We start from the raw sequence: 14,505 nt of genomic DNA, 5'->3' as shown, positions 1-14,505 counted from the left end.
TCAAGTCATGTTGCTGGGGCTGTTTTACTTTTGTTAGATTCATCGCCACAGATTCTATTTTCTGCTTTTGTTCCTCAGAAATTAATCAGAGACATTATATCAAATATAGTTATTACTATCTAAACCCTTGACACTGACAGCCTGCTTCACCTAAAGGAGGATCATCAGAAGGTCCTTATTCAAATAGAATGAAAAATGAATGAAATTCAATCAATTTCAGAGACATTATCTTTTAATTTTCTAAATTTTATTTTTATTTGAAAGTTTCTGATTTGTATGTATTGTGTTGTTAAACCTACTGCGAGTGGTGTGATGCACATTGATGACATGGAAGCAACTGCACTGGAAACATCAATACGTGTGAATGAAGCAAGCAATGAAAGCTCATTGGATCTAACCGATCGAGACCATGAAGGTACAGGGTTGCTTGTTGATATAAAGAAAAAGTTTATGAGATATCTTGAGTTGTTTGGTTCCCTAAATCTAAAATCTGGACTTAAACTTATTTGGTTTCGGTTGAGATAGGACAGGGGGTAGCCATTAAAGTTCGCCAACAAAATATTCACATTTTATAGAGTTTCGAAACTTGTATTCTCTTCTAAAAAATGTTGGCTGTTATGTTTTGAAACCGCTTTTACACGTTTATTCACATTAATCTTAAAGTATCTTATGATATAACAGCGCTGCAGCTTTATCTTTTGCTAACATTAGTAAATTGTGCTTCTAACTTTGTTGAATGAATTCGGAATCTTCACTTTCTTGGGGCAGTGGTAGCTTCATCCCACCACAGTGCAGTAGTGCACCTTATGCTTGCCACCACTGTAAGCTTTACATTGACACTGGTCAGTGAGAGCAACTGGTTTTCAACATTCCTGTAAGTGTAATGTTTTTTGTCAAACAATGAAGCCAAAACTTGGCATGGACCGATTTGAGATTGAACCCATGTCCTGAGGTTTGCCTGATAGTATCATCACAGTGGCACGAATGGATGGTTTTTATTAAAAGATTAGCTAGATTCGAGACTTTGGTCCAAATCTTTTTATGCAGTAGGCTAATCACCCACGCACCATACCCCGTCGGCGTTGTACAAACAACCAGACAGTGAGTATCCCAGAGCATGGTAGAACGCATCGTATGAGCAACGTGTGTTGCTTGTGGAATATTGCATTGGACTTGTGCGTTCCCTTTTGTGATTCGCTTGTCTTATTTAGAAATTATCGGTGATGTCAGAAACGGAGTGACATCACCAGATTCTGTCAAAGATGATGACGTCAAAGAAGAGGTGACGTATTCTTCTCCTATTCCCAGGACAACTAGTCCCTCACAAATGTCGGCAGGTAAATCGGTTGCGACTATATTATTTTAAATCTTCCAGCTCGGTAACGATTATAACATCACTTGGCGAACACCATGTGCGTCGTTACTGTCGATTGCATGAAATTTCATGAAAGATTAATTTCGAAACTACCGCTCGCTTATTTTTCTCAGCAGCTTGCAAACTTGCCTCCTCATCACATGACTTAACTTATCGTTGATATTTGAATTGATTCTGTTTGAATAAGGCGCATTGTTGCAGCTTTTTTCCTTGTTCTGTTGATGGTGTTGTTTGGCACATTGTGACTTTTTGTACCCCCATTGTGACGTTTTCAATGCAACGTCGTCACTTGTTTTTAGATTCTGGCATCGTGACATCATCGGGCCACGCGGAGAGCCCGTCTTCCACGTCACCTCCCGTGACGTCACAAGCAGGAAAGGAAGGTTTGTGCAGATCCAAGAAAATTTGCGCGAATAAGGAAGCGAGGATAGAGTTGTGTTTATGTTATAATGTGTTTGTGGCGAGCCCATATGGTGCCAATGCGGCAACTGGCAACCGCGAGAAGCAAGTCGTTCAATCTGAGACGTTATAAACAAACAAGTCTGTGAGTGTGAGAAGGTTTGCTGCAAGTACATCTTTCGTGTGTCTTTGTGCGCCGAACGCAGTAGCGGGCGATTAGTCCTGGGGTCTCGGATGCTGCGCAATCACACACGATGAAGTTTCATTTTTCTGGCCGCGCCATTGCATTCTTGACATGTCATTGCTGCTCTTCATAAGGCACAGATTCAATGTTTATAGTTTTTTGGAAAATTTGTTGTGTGATTGCAAGCTGCTGAAAAATATCTTGCGCTGAGAACAAATTTATGTCGAGAAAGCTTTGTTATATTCGTTCTCTTGTAGCTGTGATTGTTACCAAACACATTGTTTTGTTTCGTAAACCAACCAATGTAGGCTGGCAATGACCCGACGAACATGCATAGCAACCCGCTTCAGTAACAGGAACTCCTAAAAAGTGTCGTTGATCTTCTTGTGATAAAACTGGTGGTTAATTTCAGCTGCTTTGCTTTCCGCTTCCGCCAACGATTTGAAGTCTCGAAACTTGAACCTGATCGCCTGTGAAGATTGTGGCTTGATCTGCGCCGGCCAGAGTCATTACCAAGTCCACATACGCTCACACACAGGTAGGCTTGTCAATGTGTTGGATATTTTTCATATTTTGTGGATAGGCCTACTGTTAACTAAGACACGCGTGCCATTGGGAACGGACTGTCTGGGCTTCTCTTTTTTTACGTAGAAAAAAATAGAGCAGAACAAGCCACTTACCTTATATTTTTTCACAACTTTCTCAACTTCTCACGCCTTCTCTGTATCTCACATCCAGTACGTATGGTAACACGACTTGGGGTTAGTGCCAGGGAAAGAAATATGGTCGCAATGGTCCCCAAATTTGATAAAATGTGGGATGGAAGTTTGATATGAAATGGAATCAGAAAGAAGGCTCATAATTACCTTTATTTCGTGAAGGGGTTATAACTCGCCCCTGTCTATCTGACAATTTGTGGTTATGTAGCGAGCAGGAGAGTTTGTCTGGAAATGCATTTTACATTCTGACAATGCTGAAGCCTTCAGCTTTAATCCAACACAGGCCTTCTGAGCTAAGCATTGCTGCATCCTTGTTCATTTTATTTATAGATTAGTTGGGTTAGTGATGTGTCTTGTGGACTCATGATGAGGGCAGGTGGTACGGGGTAAATTCTCAGCTATGAAAATGTAATTTCCTACATTTTTCACAAACAAGGACAATCTTCTCCCAGTGTTTTTAAACTTTCGGCCTTTTTGTCGTCGCTCCATGACGTCAAAATGGTAGTGTTGTTGTGCAAGAAAATCTTCGTGACGCTAGCTACAGGATAGTTTGTTGAAAACTTACCGCGAAGCACGCTTAGCGTGGTTAAACTTTTCACCGTTAACTTTAAGCAGAAAAAACATTGGAAACACAGAAACAATGGGAAACAAAAACATGTTGATAAACGTAGTACAAAGTTTTCATTTCGAAAATATCTTTTCTTGTTCGAAGTTTGAAGATCTCTGTCTAAGCGGCGGTCTTCTCGAGAGACGTGATCGTGGCAGACAACGAATGACATTTTTATCTAATTTTCAACAAAATAAATCAAGCAGCCAACCAAGAACACTTTTGGATACGGCACGACATAGGGAATGCTGGAAAAATTTACAAACTGAGCGTCTCGTTCATCAAAGGCTATGATACTGTAGTAGTTTCTTTTTACTTTAGGCCGCTGCTGAGCTAGCTCTAATACGTTGTGAAGGAACTGAAAGATGCGTCTAAAAATTGTAAATGGTTTTGGTGAAAAAAAGATTTGAAAAAGGCGATAAAACGGTGAAAAAAGGCGCTGCTTGCAGTTGCAGTGTAGGTGGCTGCTTTTGATGGTTTTGATAATTTTGTCTCTTTGAACCAATAAACAGTCGGTGGTGATTGTGTCCAATGGTTGTTAGGGAATAACTTGAATCTGACTGGTCTAGCGTTCAATTTCCATTCTGGTTGTGCCTGACAATGTATTCTCTAGACAAGCAGAGCACACAGCTCAGGTTGCTCTCATGCAAGTGGGAAAACAAAGTCAAGCCGTTAATATTTTAAGTTATTATACTATCCACTCTTCTCATTAAAACCGCTCTTCAATGTGCTTGCTAAGGGTTGCCTAGATTTCTTGTAAATGATTTGTAAAAAGTATGTTAATTTACGATCTGCTTAATTATGTGTGTGATATTAACCCGATATTTCAAAAATAGTTTAGTTAAGGTGCTTTCACCAATTACCGTTTGATATTTTTGACAACTACTTTAAGACGACCTACGATAGATGGTATTTATTACTTTCAATGATTTCCGGAATTCTAGACAAAATAACCTTTAACTCAGTTTGCCTGTTTTCCTGCATTTGCATGTTGCTATTATGACGTCACTGAGCGTACGAACGTCCCAGTTCACATGTTGGAGGCGGGTTAGGGGCCATGAGACTCTTTGAGCTGATGGGTCAAACTCAAGCGTCATACATTTTTTTCATAGTAATTATAAAGTTACGTGGAAAGATAAGTTCCGTACTTGAATCCAAGCATCGGGAGATGAGGATTTCATTATATAAGCCTTCGGCACTAACGAGAGTAGAGTGGCCAGTTTCTTTCTATCCGCCGCCTTTCCTTCAGCACCATGGGTAACTAACGACCAAGAAGTGTCAAGATAATTTGGGTCCGGTATCAGCGAAGAGTCCCAGCCCCCAAACTTGCAAAATATCCAGCCCACATCTTTAAAACAGCACAATCGTACTTACGCAAAATAGTAAGTTACTACTAAAAAGACTAGACTCATGGAGAGATTCCGCGCCCCTCAAATCATGCTGGGTCCAAACATACCTCCTGGACCCTCTGTTAACGTTGTTATCTGTAATTATTGTGCCTCTTGTACGTTTTGTAGGTGAGCGACCTTTCAAATGTACAGTGTGCGGGGTGGCCTTCACCCAAAAGGGAAATCTGCGACGTCATTATAAGATTCACTCCGAAGAGAAGCCCTTCCAGTGTCCCGTATGTTCGTACCGGTGCAGGAGAAGAGATGCTCTGAATGGACACATGAGGATACACTCAGGTAAAGCAGAAGTTGATCTTTGAAGTGAAACTTAATGCCATGAATAAAAGAAGGCCTTACCCATCGTGGGTGACCAGTTTGCACTTTATTCAACTGAAACTCTGGTGGTTTTGCTCCATTCAATTCTTGTTTTGAGTTCATCAAGCCACTTATTTAATGACTTTTCTTGTAGACATCCGCCCCTACAGATGCGTGCACTGCGCTCGGAGCTACAAGTCCCGCCAGTCTCTGAAGGAGCACGAGTACCAGTGTCCGTACAAGAACGACAACAATGCGACACAAGGTTTGGAGCTTTCTTTGAACCTCATCCCACTTGGCTGATTACGATCTTTTTGCAGTCACTTTTTGTAAGAGTTGATTTGCCGAAAGGGATGTTCTTCCAGTTTCACTTGGCTAAGGGCCAAGGTGCTCAACCTGGGACGATCGAAAGGAATTGCGATAATTTTCGAATAAAGTAAATTCGAATAAAGATTGACACAAAATCTTACCGACTTGTTTTACTATCTACCAAGGCTGAATTGTGATAGTTGGTTGGTTTGATTGGTTTTGAATCTTTATCCTCGGACTGACAAAGCCTTGATTGGTTATCCTGGTAGTTTCGCATACTTGTAGAGGCTCTTGACGGTTGTTGCCGGGGAACTATTCCATTCACTAGGTGCTTCTGAATGAAGAGCAGTCCTGAAATGCGTTGCTCAAGCGCAAACCCCGAGAGTCGAACCAGCGCAGCGTGATCTTGAGCCGAGCGCGTAGCCAATGAGCTAACATCAAACGTCACTTGTGACTAGTTTCTCACGGCGACAAAGTGGCCTCATACGTGGAAGATATTCATGCCCAACGTAAACTATTTAAGAATATTTGAAAATCTCATTTTAACCAAATATTGTTGCGCCTATTCCGTGAAGCTCTTACAGTCGTGTCTAGGATTTTTTCCAATAAAACGAGACATTTTGTTCAAACCTCGGCGAAACGAGCTGGAAGACATTCCAAGAAATGACTAATTGAGCTGAAATTGCATTTAATTTGGATTTTGATTTCCAAATCGTGAAAGTTCACAAAGCGATGGGGAAATCGTTGCTAGCAAACCTGGTTAAAAAAAAGTCGTTCACAATTTTTGAAATATGTTTCTCGATATCCTGTTTGTAGATAGGGAACGGACTAATGGACAGAGCACACGTGTCCTATATGTTGGCTCTAAAAGTGGATGTGTTTTCTATAGTTTTAACAACTTATATCAACAACCGTTATGTTTTTTTAAACTTTCTGCTTTTGATTTCCATTGATTTTCTTCACACGCGTCCGCGCAATCCATTCCCAACTTTCATCTATTATTCTGGAGTTGCATTGAATCTTTAAACTTCTGTTGGATAAGCTGAACTGTTGGTCTAACCTGTCCCATTGCGTAGCCTGCTATGAGTTTCCCCTCTCTGACCAGCCAACAAAGTAGTTCCTTATTACATTGATTGGACGTTTGCAGACGTTGAATCGATGTAAAATAGAACTCGTTTACTCGCTGTGTGAGTGGCGAAAATTTCAAAGTCAATTGAGATTTTTGTTTTCCACAAAATGAATATTTATAATAGTTTCCATTTTTAAATATCTCGCGGCTCCCCGAGTCGAAAAAACCCTAAACTGCAACTCGCAAATTCACCAGAAACATTGTTTGCAGATCTAATCGTTTTCAAAAATTATCTTTTCAGCAACCCTCCCCTCTCTGTCACCGACCAAGCTTTCGGTCTCAGATCAGACCTCCGCGAAACTTTCTCCGCAAGGTGGCAGCAGCTTCACATCATCGCTTCAGACAATGAGCCCACGCGCTTTGTCAACCTCCCCCATGTCTTCCTCACTGCAGAACCAACATCACATCGACTTGAGTGCCTCCTCGCTAATCCAGACCCCGGTGTCATTTTCAACAAGTAGCGGAAAACGGAAGGCCTCAAACCCGCAAAAGTTTACTCGGTTTCGCGAAGTATCTTCGATGATGGATCGACCTGACGGAGATGTGTCTCCCATGGCGATGTCTCGCACTGACATGGGAACCTCAGTGGCAAGCGCCCTGCACTTCATGCCGTCGATAATCAACTCTATGATGCAACAACACATGGAAGGCGACACCCATGCCACTGAGGTGACGAAATAATCCTTCTCAAATATAATTTCACAGAAAATGATAACTGTCTTTGACAGAAATTGTAACTTTCTTCTGTTTTGTGACAAGGACGATGCTGCTAATCATGACTGATCGACCTCAATTAAATGGCAGTTTGTGAGATTATTTATTTTTGCAGAATTCGACGATTCCTCAAAACGAGGCGATCGACTTCTCTTCAAAACGAACCTCAGCGAAACACTCACCCCACGATAGAAAAATTGGTGAGTTTAAACAAACATCATCTTATAGAAAGTTGATCAAGTTCTTTGGCACATCACGTTAAGGGTTAGTTGTACTTGCAAGTTTTTTGGTTAACTTTAATTCAGGTAATATTTTGGGACAGCTCAATTTTTTTTTAAACTAATAGACTTGTGAGTGTTTGCTTATGTGTGTTGCTTGCTATGAAAAGTACTAGAAACAAACATATATACAATATTATATTTTACATTTTACTATTTTATATATCCCCATGTTGTTGTTAGTATTTTTATAGAAGATAATATATTAGGCTATTGAAACATAAGCAAAGCAATGATGTTGGTATTACAGTAGTCCCTGCTTATTGAGTTCACAGTTGATAGACCCATATGTTGGTGGAGATGTCTCCTGACATTGTGGCGCAATATATCGCTCTATCGCATGTCGTAATTTGGTTATATATAATCGCTTATTATGACGTTTCTGTTGATGCTTTATGGCACGCAGTCTTAATTAGAAACGAATTAATTACGTCACAGCACAACTTTTAAAAATGTATTGGTTTGAAATTTGCCCGCTTTCTTGCAAGGGTCCAAAAGATAATTGGAAGGAATCGCATTTTATATTTTGTACAAACTTTGCCTGGAATCGAACTGGCATTCGATTTCCCACCGAGCTTCGCAAGCGACCACACCCTGTGGAGTGATAGATTTATTATGTTGTCATAAAGTTCTTTGCAGCGACCTGTGAAGCCACAAACATCCCACGTGACCTCACAAACACGCAAGAGTCCAGGCATAGACAGCAGCTGACTTGTCCATACGAATTGTTGCACCCTTTAAAGATATTTTCCTTTTTTAGTTCAAATTGTAAACACGGATGATGCTTTGAGCAGTCCCTAAAATATTATTTGGAAATATTTCAGTCTTTACAAAAGGAAGTTTTGTTTTGACTGTTTAAAAGTAGACTTTGCTTCCAATCACCCAAGATTTATTAGTAAGAACAGCATTTCGAAAATATTAGAAAGCTACATCCAATTTTGTTTGCAAATGATTTCGAAATATCGCTTCGAATAGGTTTGCTTTATTGCAAGTGCAACCTAGTATTTAGAGGCGTTAACCAAGAACATCGTGAATCTGGGTTAGTAAAAGGATAGACCCTCGGCCCCAGAGGCTCACACGACGACGAACCAAAGTTTTGGATTAAAATGAAAAAAAAAACAGAAAAATTTTGTCAAAACTAACTTTATTTATGTCATTTAACGCAATATTAACATCCTTAGATTAGACAACAAGTGATCTCGTAAATTCATTTTATTCGTTTTCACGCAGCACTTTCTGAGAACGAAAAACAGGAATTGTTTCCGCTCTCTTGCGCCACCCAACCACATTTGACCGGCCGTGAATTTACTATGACGTCATCGTCTTCTTTGGTCAACGGCGAATTGAAAGCGGAAAGGTTCACACCGATCCATGCCGACCCGTTTCGTTCCTATGAAGATAAAGGTAAATTTGCATGAGTCTGTTCATGTTTTGCAAAAGATTCATAAGATTCTCTCAAGTCACTTTTTGTTTTGTTTTCGTCCGCTCCGATAGCTCAGTTGGTTAGCGCGTGACTTCGTGGACGAAGAAGCTTCAAGATCAAGCGTCGCTGGTTCGACTCTCGGGGTGTGCGCTTGAGCAACGCACGTTAAGGGCAGCTCTCTATTCAGCGGCATCTAATGGGTGGAATAATTCCCCGGCAACAAGACTTCAACAATCGGAAAACTTCACTCTGCCAATCTCGGTGACCTGCCCTGCGTCAGTGATTCAAAGCCTCTACAAGTATGCCAAATTGCCAGGATTAAGTTCTTAGAGAAGTTTTTCAGGCCGAGGATAAAGATTCAATCAATCAATCTACAAGTATGTAATCCCGAAACATCAGGGTCGACCAGTTGTCTGCCGCAATTTTTCCACTCTCTCTGTCGTTGGCATCTTCAAGTTATAAGTTTCTTTTTGTCAGGTCATCCTTCACTGTGTTTTCCCACTTATCCACACGCATGGTGTTGTAATAGCCAACTTACAACAGCAGCTGCCGACGTCATGCCCCAATACAGTATGTCTTGAGGTTTCTATCACCATCTTATGTTTTCTTCCTCAGATCTTCACAATGGAGACGATGACGTCATGCATCTGTCGGCAACGAAACGTGGCGGCCAAGGTTTCCCCTTGCAAACCTCGGAAAAGTTGTCGGGGAGTGCGCGAAGGAAACGACCACGCTACATGACGGAAAGGCTTGTCACTCATGGGGATTCACCGTCACCCATGGGTTACAAACGGGCCATGGTGAGTGCGGTTATAGGCGAATTCTTCGTAAACAATTCTTCGTAAAGCAATTCTTCGTAAACAGTTGTTGGTGAAATGAAATCCGTAATAGAATTTTTCGTAAAGCATTTCTTCGTATACATCAAATCTCCATTGCATGCACGAATAAATGCTTTGGGAAGAATTGTTTTACAAAGAATTAACTTTACGAAGAATTGTTTTACGAAAAATTGCTTGCGAAGAACTGTTTACGAAGAAAACGTCGGACACCGTGAGTGCGAGGGTCTTCTTTCCAAACTTCAACAATTCTTTAATTTTGAAACGAGACGTCACAGAAGAAGCTTTCAGCGACCATAGACGCGGTAGCTCCACATGTAAACCCCAAGTCCAATATTGTCTTACTGGGCAAGCTTCCCTTTTCAAAGTGACCTCTTTTGCACGATCGTTTAAGTAACGATCAACGTCGCGATAGACTTTTTGTCAGATTTTTGTCTTATCCAAGCTTACACCCGGAGCTTACACCCGGTGGTTGAAGATTTAAATTTAGTGAACGGGAAGGCAAGGAAGCCAATTTTTGTGTCCACCGTCAGGCATGCCATCAAGTGTCCTGTCAAAGACACCGCCGCGTGCTAATAAGCGGTGTCGAACTGGCACCCTTAGGAGTGCCGTTCCAGAGCTCTCACCACTCGTCCATGCATCGTTCTGACTGATTCTGACGAATTATTTCACTTTATGAATGAGCTTTGATTTCAACAAAAGTCTCATCAAGTTTTCTTTTTGCAGGTGGAACAAGAAAGCTTGAGAATGGAAGCAAATTCCAAGCACCCCTCTATGAACCGCTTTATGACGTCAAAGTACGATGACGTCATGTGTGCTGACACCCCGACGATGACGTCACTTGATCTGTCCAACGACCGATCCCGGGCGAGATATTCCGGCGAAAAAGTTGACCCTCGAATTCCTGAGGAAAAGGGCGGAGAAGCATCCCGCTTCGGTTTCCGGATCTTTTCCGCAAGCGGAGATGAAGGAGAAGCGGAAGAGGTGAAAGCGTATCTGTGTCCGCATTGTCGATGTCTCTTTCTGGATCACGTGATGTTTGCAATTCACGCCGGTTGCCATGGCTACCGGGACCCGTTCGAGTGTAACGTGTGCGGCCACCAAGCGGCCGATCGCTACGGCTTCCAGTCCCATCTGACTCGCGGGAACCACCTAGTGGTTAATGAGAATGACGAGAAATTCAAATCTAAGCCGAAAAGTTTTCCAAATTTTGGTGGCAAGTTGGACTCCAAGATCCGTGAGGGATTAATGTTGGATTCCAAGATCCGGGAGGGATTGATAAATCCAAACTCCGAGCCGTCAGGAGGTGGGGCCTTCATTAGCCAATCAGCTTTCAGGTCAAAAGCAAGTGTCCGATGATTGGCTAAGCTTTTGTAAGAGGCAGAGATGAAGGTTTTCTTGTGTCTCTAACAACATCCGCTGGTCCATGGAGAAATTCCAAGACATAAAATGATTGATGAAGGCTTTCAACAAAAGGAGATGTGACTAACAAATGCAATGGAGATTAAAGTTATTTTACGAATGTAATGTTTAGCAATGCTCCCATAATCCAAGGTTTTTCGCGCTTTTCTTGGTCAGTTTAAACTTTATATCCAGAGAAAGAAGCAGTTCCGCCCGACATCCGGGGCACAGCTGTGGGGATTTAGAAAGTTTTTACATTATTTTGAAAACTTACGTTCATTGAAAACCAGACGCTGTTTATTTTTGCAAACGTTTATTGGTGCGCAGTTGCTGGCTTGTGACGACACGCCTACGTAAGCAGCAGTTACGATGCCGCGTGACATCGATTTTACTGTTGTATAACGACGTTATCAAGCAAGGCTCTTGCCTTCAAAATGTAAAAATTTTCGTTTTTTTTATGAGCACGATTTTCTGTGGACATGTTTTTTATTTCAACCTGACTAGCTTTTGAATGGTTTCTTGCCAGTTTTGTTGTTCTCGCCATTCTACATAATTCAACGTTAACTAGATGCAACTTTCTTTCATGTTTCAACTACGGTATGTATAATGTATATACCATAGCTTTACTTTTGAAAATATCAGTCCTAAAACGCTCCCTACCTGTGCAATTTTCTATAAACATCGTGGCGATAGTTTCATCTGCAACATCTGTTGCAATGGGGGAGGTGGCCGCACGGTTGGGGTCGTTTTAGAGGCCGAAGTTTTTCGGGCCTAATATTCTTGCCTTAGTTTTCATAATTTCTATCGACTATCTTCAATCAATGAATTGCCGGACTTGCCTGTAGGGGTGGGCTGATATAAACAACCAGCTGCAACGAAAATGACGTCGTTGTGACGTCAATAATGATGTTTCGTTGACGTCATGTTTCTTTTTGTTATTATTCGACCAAAGACGTCACTGAAATATACTCTTACCCTCATTTGTTGTAAATCTTTTTATTGCGTCCGCAGATCGCCTTTACGTCATCGTGACGTAGTTTATCATGCTTGGTACGTCACTATGGTACTATCTCTTGCTATTTTTTATACATTTGTGCTTCTACCCGGTTAGCTGCCGGGCACCAACGTTTGCCTTACGTGGGAACATGCAATAACAAAATACATGCGTCTCATCTTTACCTATGCTATAAGATTGTTTCGTCGCCAGCAGCGGTTTGTAGTCTATATCGTCGTTTTTTTTCAAAACAGAAGAGAACAAACTCGTCCTGAATTGCTCGCACTTCCACAAATATGTTCCTTCGGAGACTTCTCTCGTTTCATTCCGTAGAAGGTTTGGACTCGCTTGTAGCTTTGTGCGTTCAGGAAGAGTCATCATGTTGTAATTTCATGGAGACGTTTACACTGCTTTGCAAAGTAGGCTAATTCTATGACCGGGAGTGCAATACCTCCTTTGGCTGCAAGAGTTATTGTTCATAATCTTCGCTGATATTTAATAGAGAAATGTATGTAATTGCTTGTACAGATGTTTTTGTTGTATTTGCCTCAAGTTTTAACTTATTTGCACGGATAGTGGGAGTTTATATTTTGGAATTTTCTAAAAACAGAGCTTTGTAGATTTCCCTTTTAAAGGCAGGAAATGGTTTCAAAACATAAGTTGCATGTTCTTTTGCTCTTAATAATGTACCGACATCTTGTAAATATCTCAATAACGTGACGAACATCGCTCAGTATTTCCTGTAAATTATGTCAATGGTATGTTTGTGGCTTGTTGAGTTGGAGAGCAGAATGTTCTGCTTCAGCACCGAAACACTTGGGCTGGTAAACTAAGTTACAGGTTTCGTCAATCCAGTAAGTTCGTAGACATTGGTCAGAAGGCTCACCCGCAGTTCTTACTGTGGTGACGTGTAATAACAGATTGGTATTTATACGGAATGTCTATTTATTCCATTTGCTGCGAAATAAATTTGTGTTAACGAAAATGTTGAGTTTTTCATTGAAGGGTGCAGAAAAATCATCATTGTCAACCAATTGATTACACACAGACAGTAGCGTAGCCAGGAATTTTGAAAGGGGGGGGGTTTTGACCACCCAACGGCGGGGGGTCTGGGGGGCCTCCCCCAGAAAATTTTGAAAAATTACTTTGAATTTGGTGCATTCTGAGAGCATTTTCAACAAAAATGTGGGTACGAATATTCCTGTAAAATGGTGCTGTCCGGTAGCATAGCAAAGGATAAGATCATGTTTTCTTCGGCATTTGTCGGAAAAAAAGCTAAGTCTCTGTGTTTTCTTGTTGCTAATTCCTGGCTGAGATGTTTGAATGTTTGGTAAGGCATCTGCAGCTAATAAGGCCCGGCCGGTAATAAGGCCCACCCCCGAGATCTCCGTTGTTACAAATCTTTTCAACAAAAGTGAAATCTCTGGTTGCTGCCATGGTGAATTGAGACTGACTGGTAAAGTTTCACAGCCTAAAGTTTACAACTTTTTGAGTTACGGAAAGTTGAAGTTTAGGGGGACTGAAATTGAGTGGTTTTCTTAATTTTCACATATTTTAGACTGCTCTGGAGTTAACAAACTGCTTTGACTTCCGTTTTGTTGCATTTTATGTGAAAGATATGTGCATGCTGATGCAGTAAAACCAATAAATTTAAATTTTTTTTCTAATTAAAGCAAGACTGATAATGATGATCACGACTAGGCTAATGTTGGTAATAAGGCTCATGGGCACATGAGGTAGGAAAATTGTACCGTTGTGCACCCCTAGTTAAGAAAGTGATAGTTAAAGACTTGAGGAACCCAAAAAATTCTTGTTACACCAATAATCCAATTTGTTATTGCAATGGAAATATCATAATTTTAGTATCAAAATACTTTAGTATCCCTACCACATCTAAAAACACCATGTCGCTTTGAAAAAAATGGGGCATGGGAAAGCAGGGAATAGTTGTCTCTGTGTATTTACTTATTAGTTCTGTGCCTGTGTTGCCGATTAGAAGTTGTTTTGTGGTGTTGTTATTGTGAAAATCACTTTTGAAAATATACCTTTTCTATCACTTTTGGTACAAATTCAAACCGGGCCTTATTCACAACGCATGCGTCTAATAAGGCCCGCTTAAGATTTTTTTTATTTTTTTAATATTTCACAACTCCCTTTACTTAAAAGCTTGTTTCACAGATATGTTGTTTAGATAGACCCAAAGTATCTGTATTCCAAGTTTCGTTCAAAATTATGCAGTATTTAGAAAAATATTGAGGTTTGAAAATTAGCGGGCCTTATTAGCTGCAGGTGCCTTATTGGCAAAACTCGATCTTTTAATGCAATTTTGTTTAATATAAAATTAGGCAATTTTTTTTAGACTGAAAGCATCATTCTCAATATCGTGATGTCACACGCGTGCCAAAGGGGGGGGGTTGTAACCCCCAAAACCCCC

At 40.8% G+C, this 14,505-nt stretch overlaps 1 protein-coding gene across 1 annotated transcript; it reads left to right on the top strand.

Annotated features, from left to right (window-relative positions):
• The first annotated feature begins 259 nt into the window (after positions 1-259).
• LOC145765459 (ikaros family zinc finger protein-like) lies at positions 260-13,046 on the top strand. The gene is made up of 11 exons (XM_082577285.1): positions 260-415; positions 1,212-1,337; positions 1,675-1,758; positions 2,371-2,496; positions 4,802-4,969; positions 5,142-5,252; positions 6,667-7,094; positions 7,255-7,339; positions 8,648-8,821; positions 9,456-9,640; positions 10,403-13,046. Exons 1-11 carry the CDS (start codon positions 277-279, stop codon positions 11,033-11,035), a joined length of 2,259 nt encoding a protein of 752 aa, XP_082433411.1. The 5' UTR covers positions 260-276; the 3' UTR covers positions 11,036-13,046.
• The last annotated feature ends 1,459 nt before the right edge of the window (positions 13,047-14,505 follow it).

The sequence above is a fragment of the Aplidium turbinatum genome, chromosome 2, assembly GCF_918807975.1.
Source record: "Aplidium turbinatum chromosome 2, kaAplTurb1.1, whole genome shotgun sequence".
Lineage (NCBI taxonomy): Eukaryota > Metazoa > Chordata > Ascidiacea > Aplousobranchia > Polyclinidae > Aplidium > Aplidium turbinatum.
The sequence above is the reverse complement of the archived record's forward strand: the minus strand, read 5'-3'. Positions and strand labels throughout refer to the sequence as shown.

Excerpts from the sequence above, each read along its gene's own strand:
- LOC145765459 (XM_082577285.1), top strand. The coding sequence starts at position 277 with ATGTATTGTGTTGTTAAACCTACTGCGAGTGGTGTGATGCACATTGAT. Across the intron at positions 2,497-4,801 it reads CCACATACGCTCACACACAG|GTGAGCGACCTTTCAAATGT; the intron begins GTAGGCTTGTCA and ends TACGTTTTGTAG. Across the intron at positions 8,822-9,455 it reads TCGTTCCTATGAAGATAAAG|ATCTTCACAATGGAGACGAT; the intron begins GTAAATTTGCAT and ends TTTCTTCCTCAG.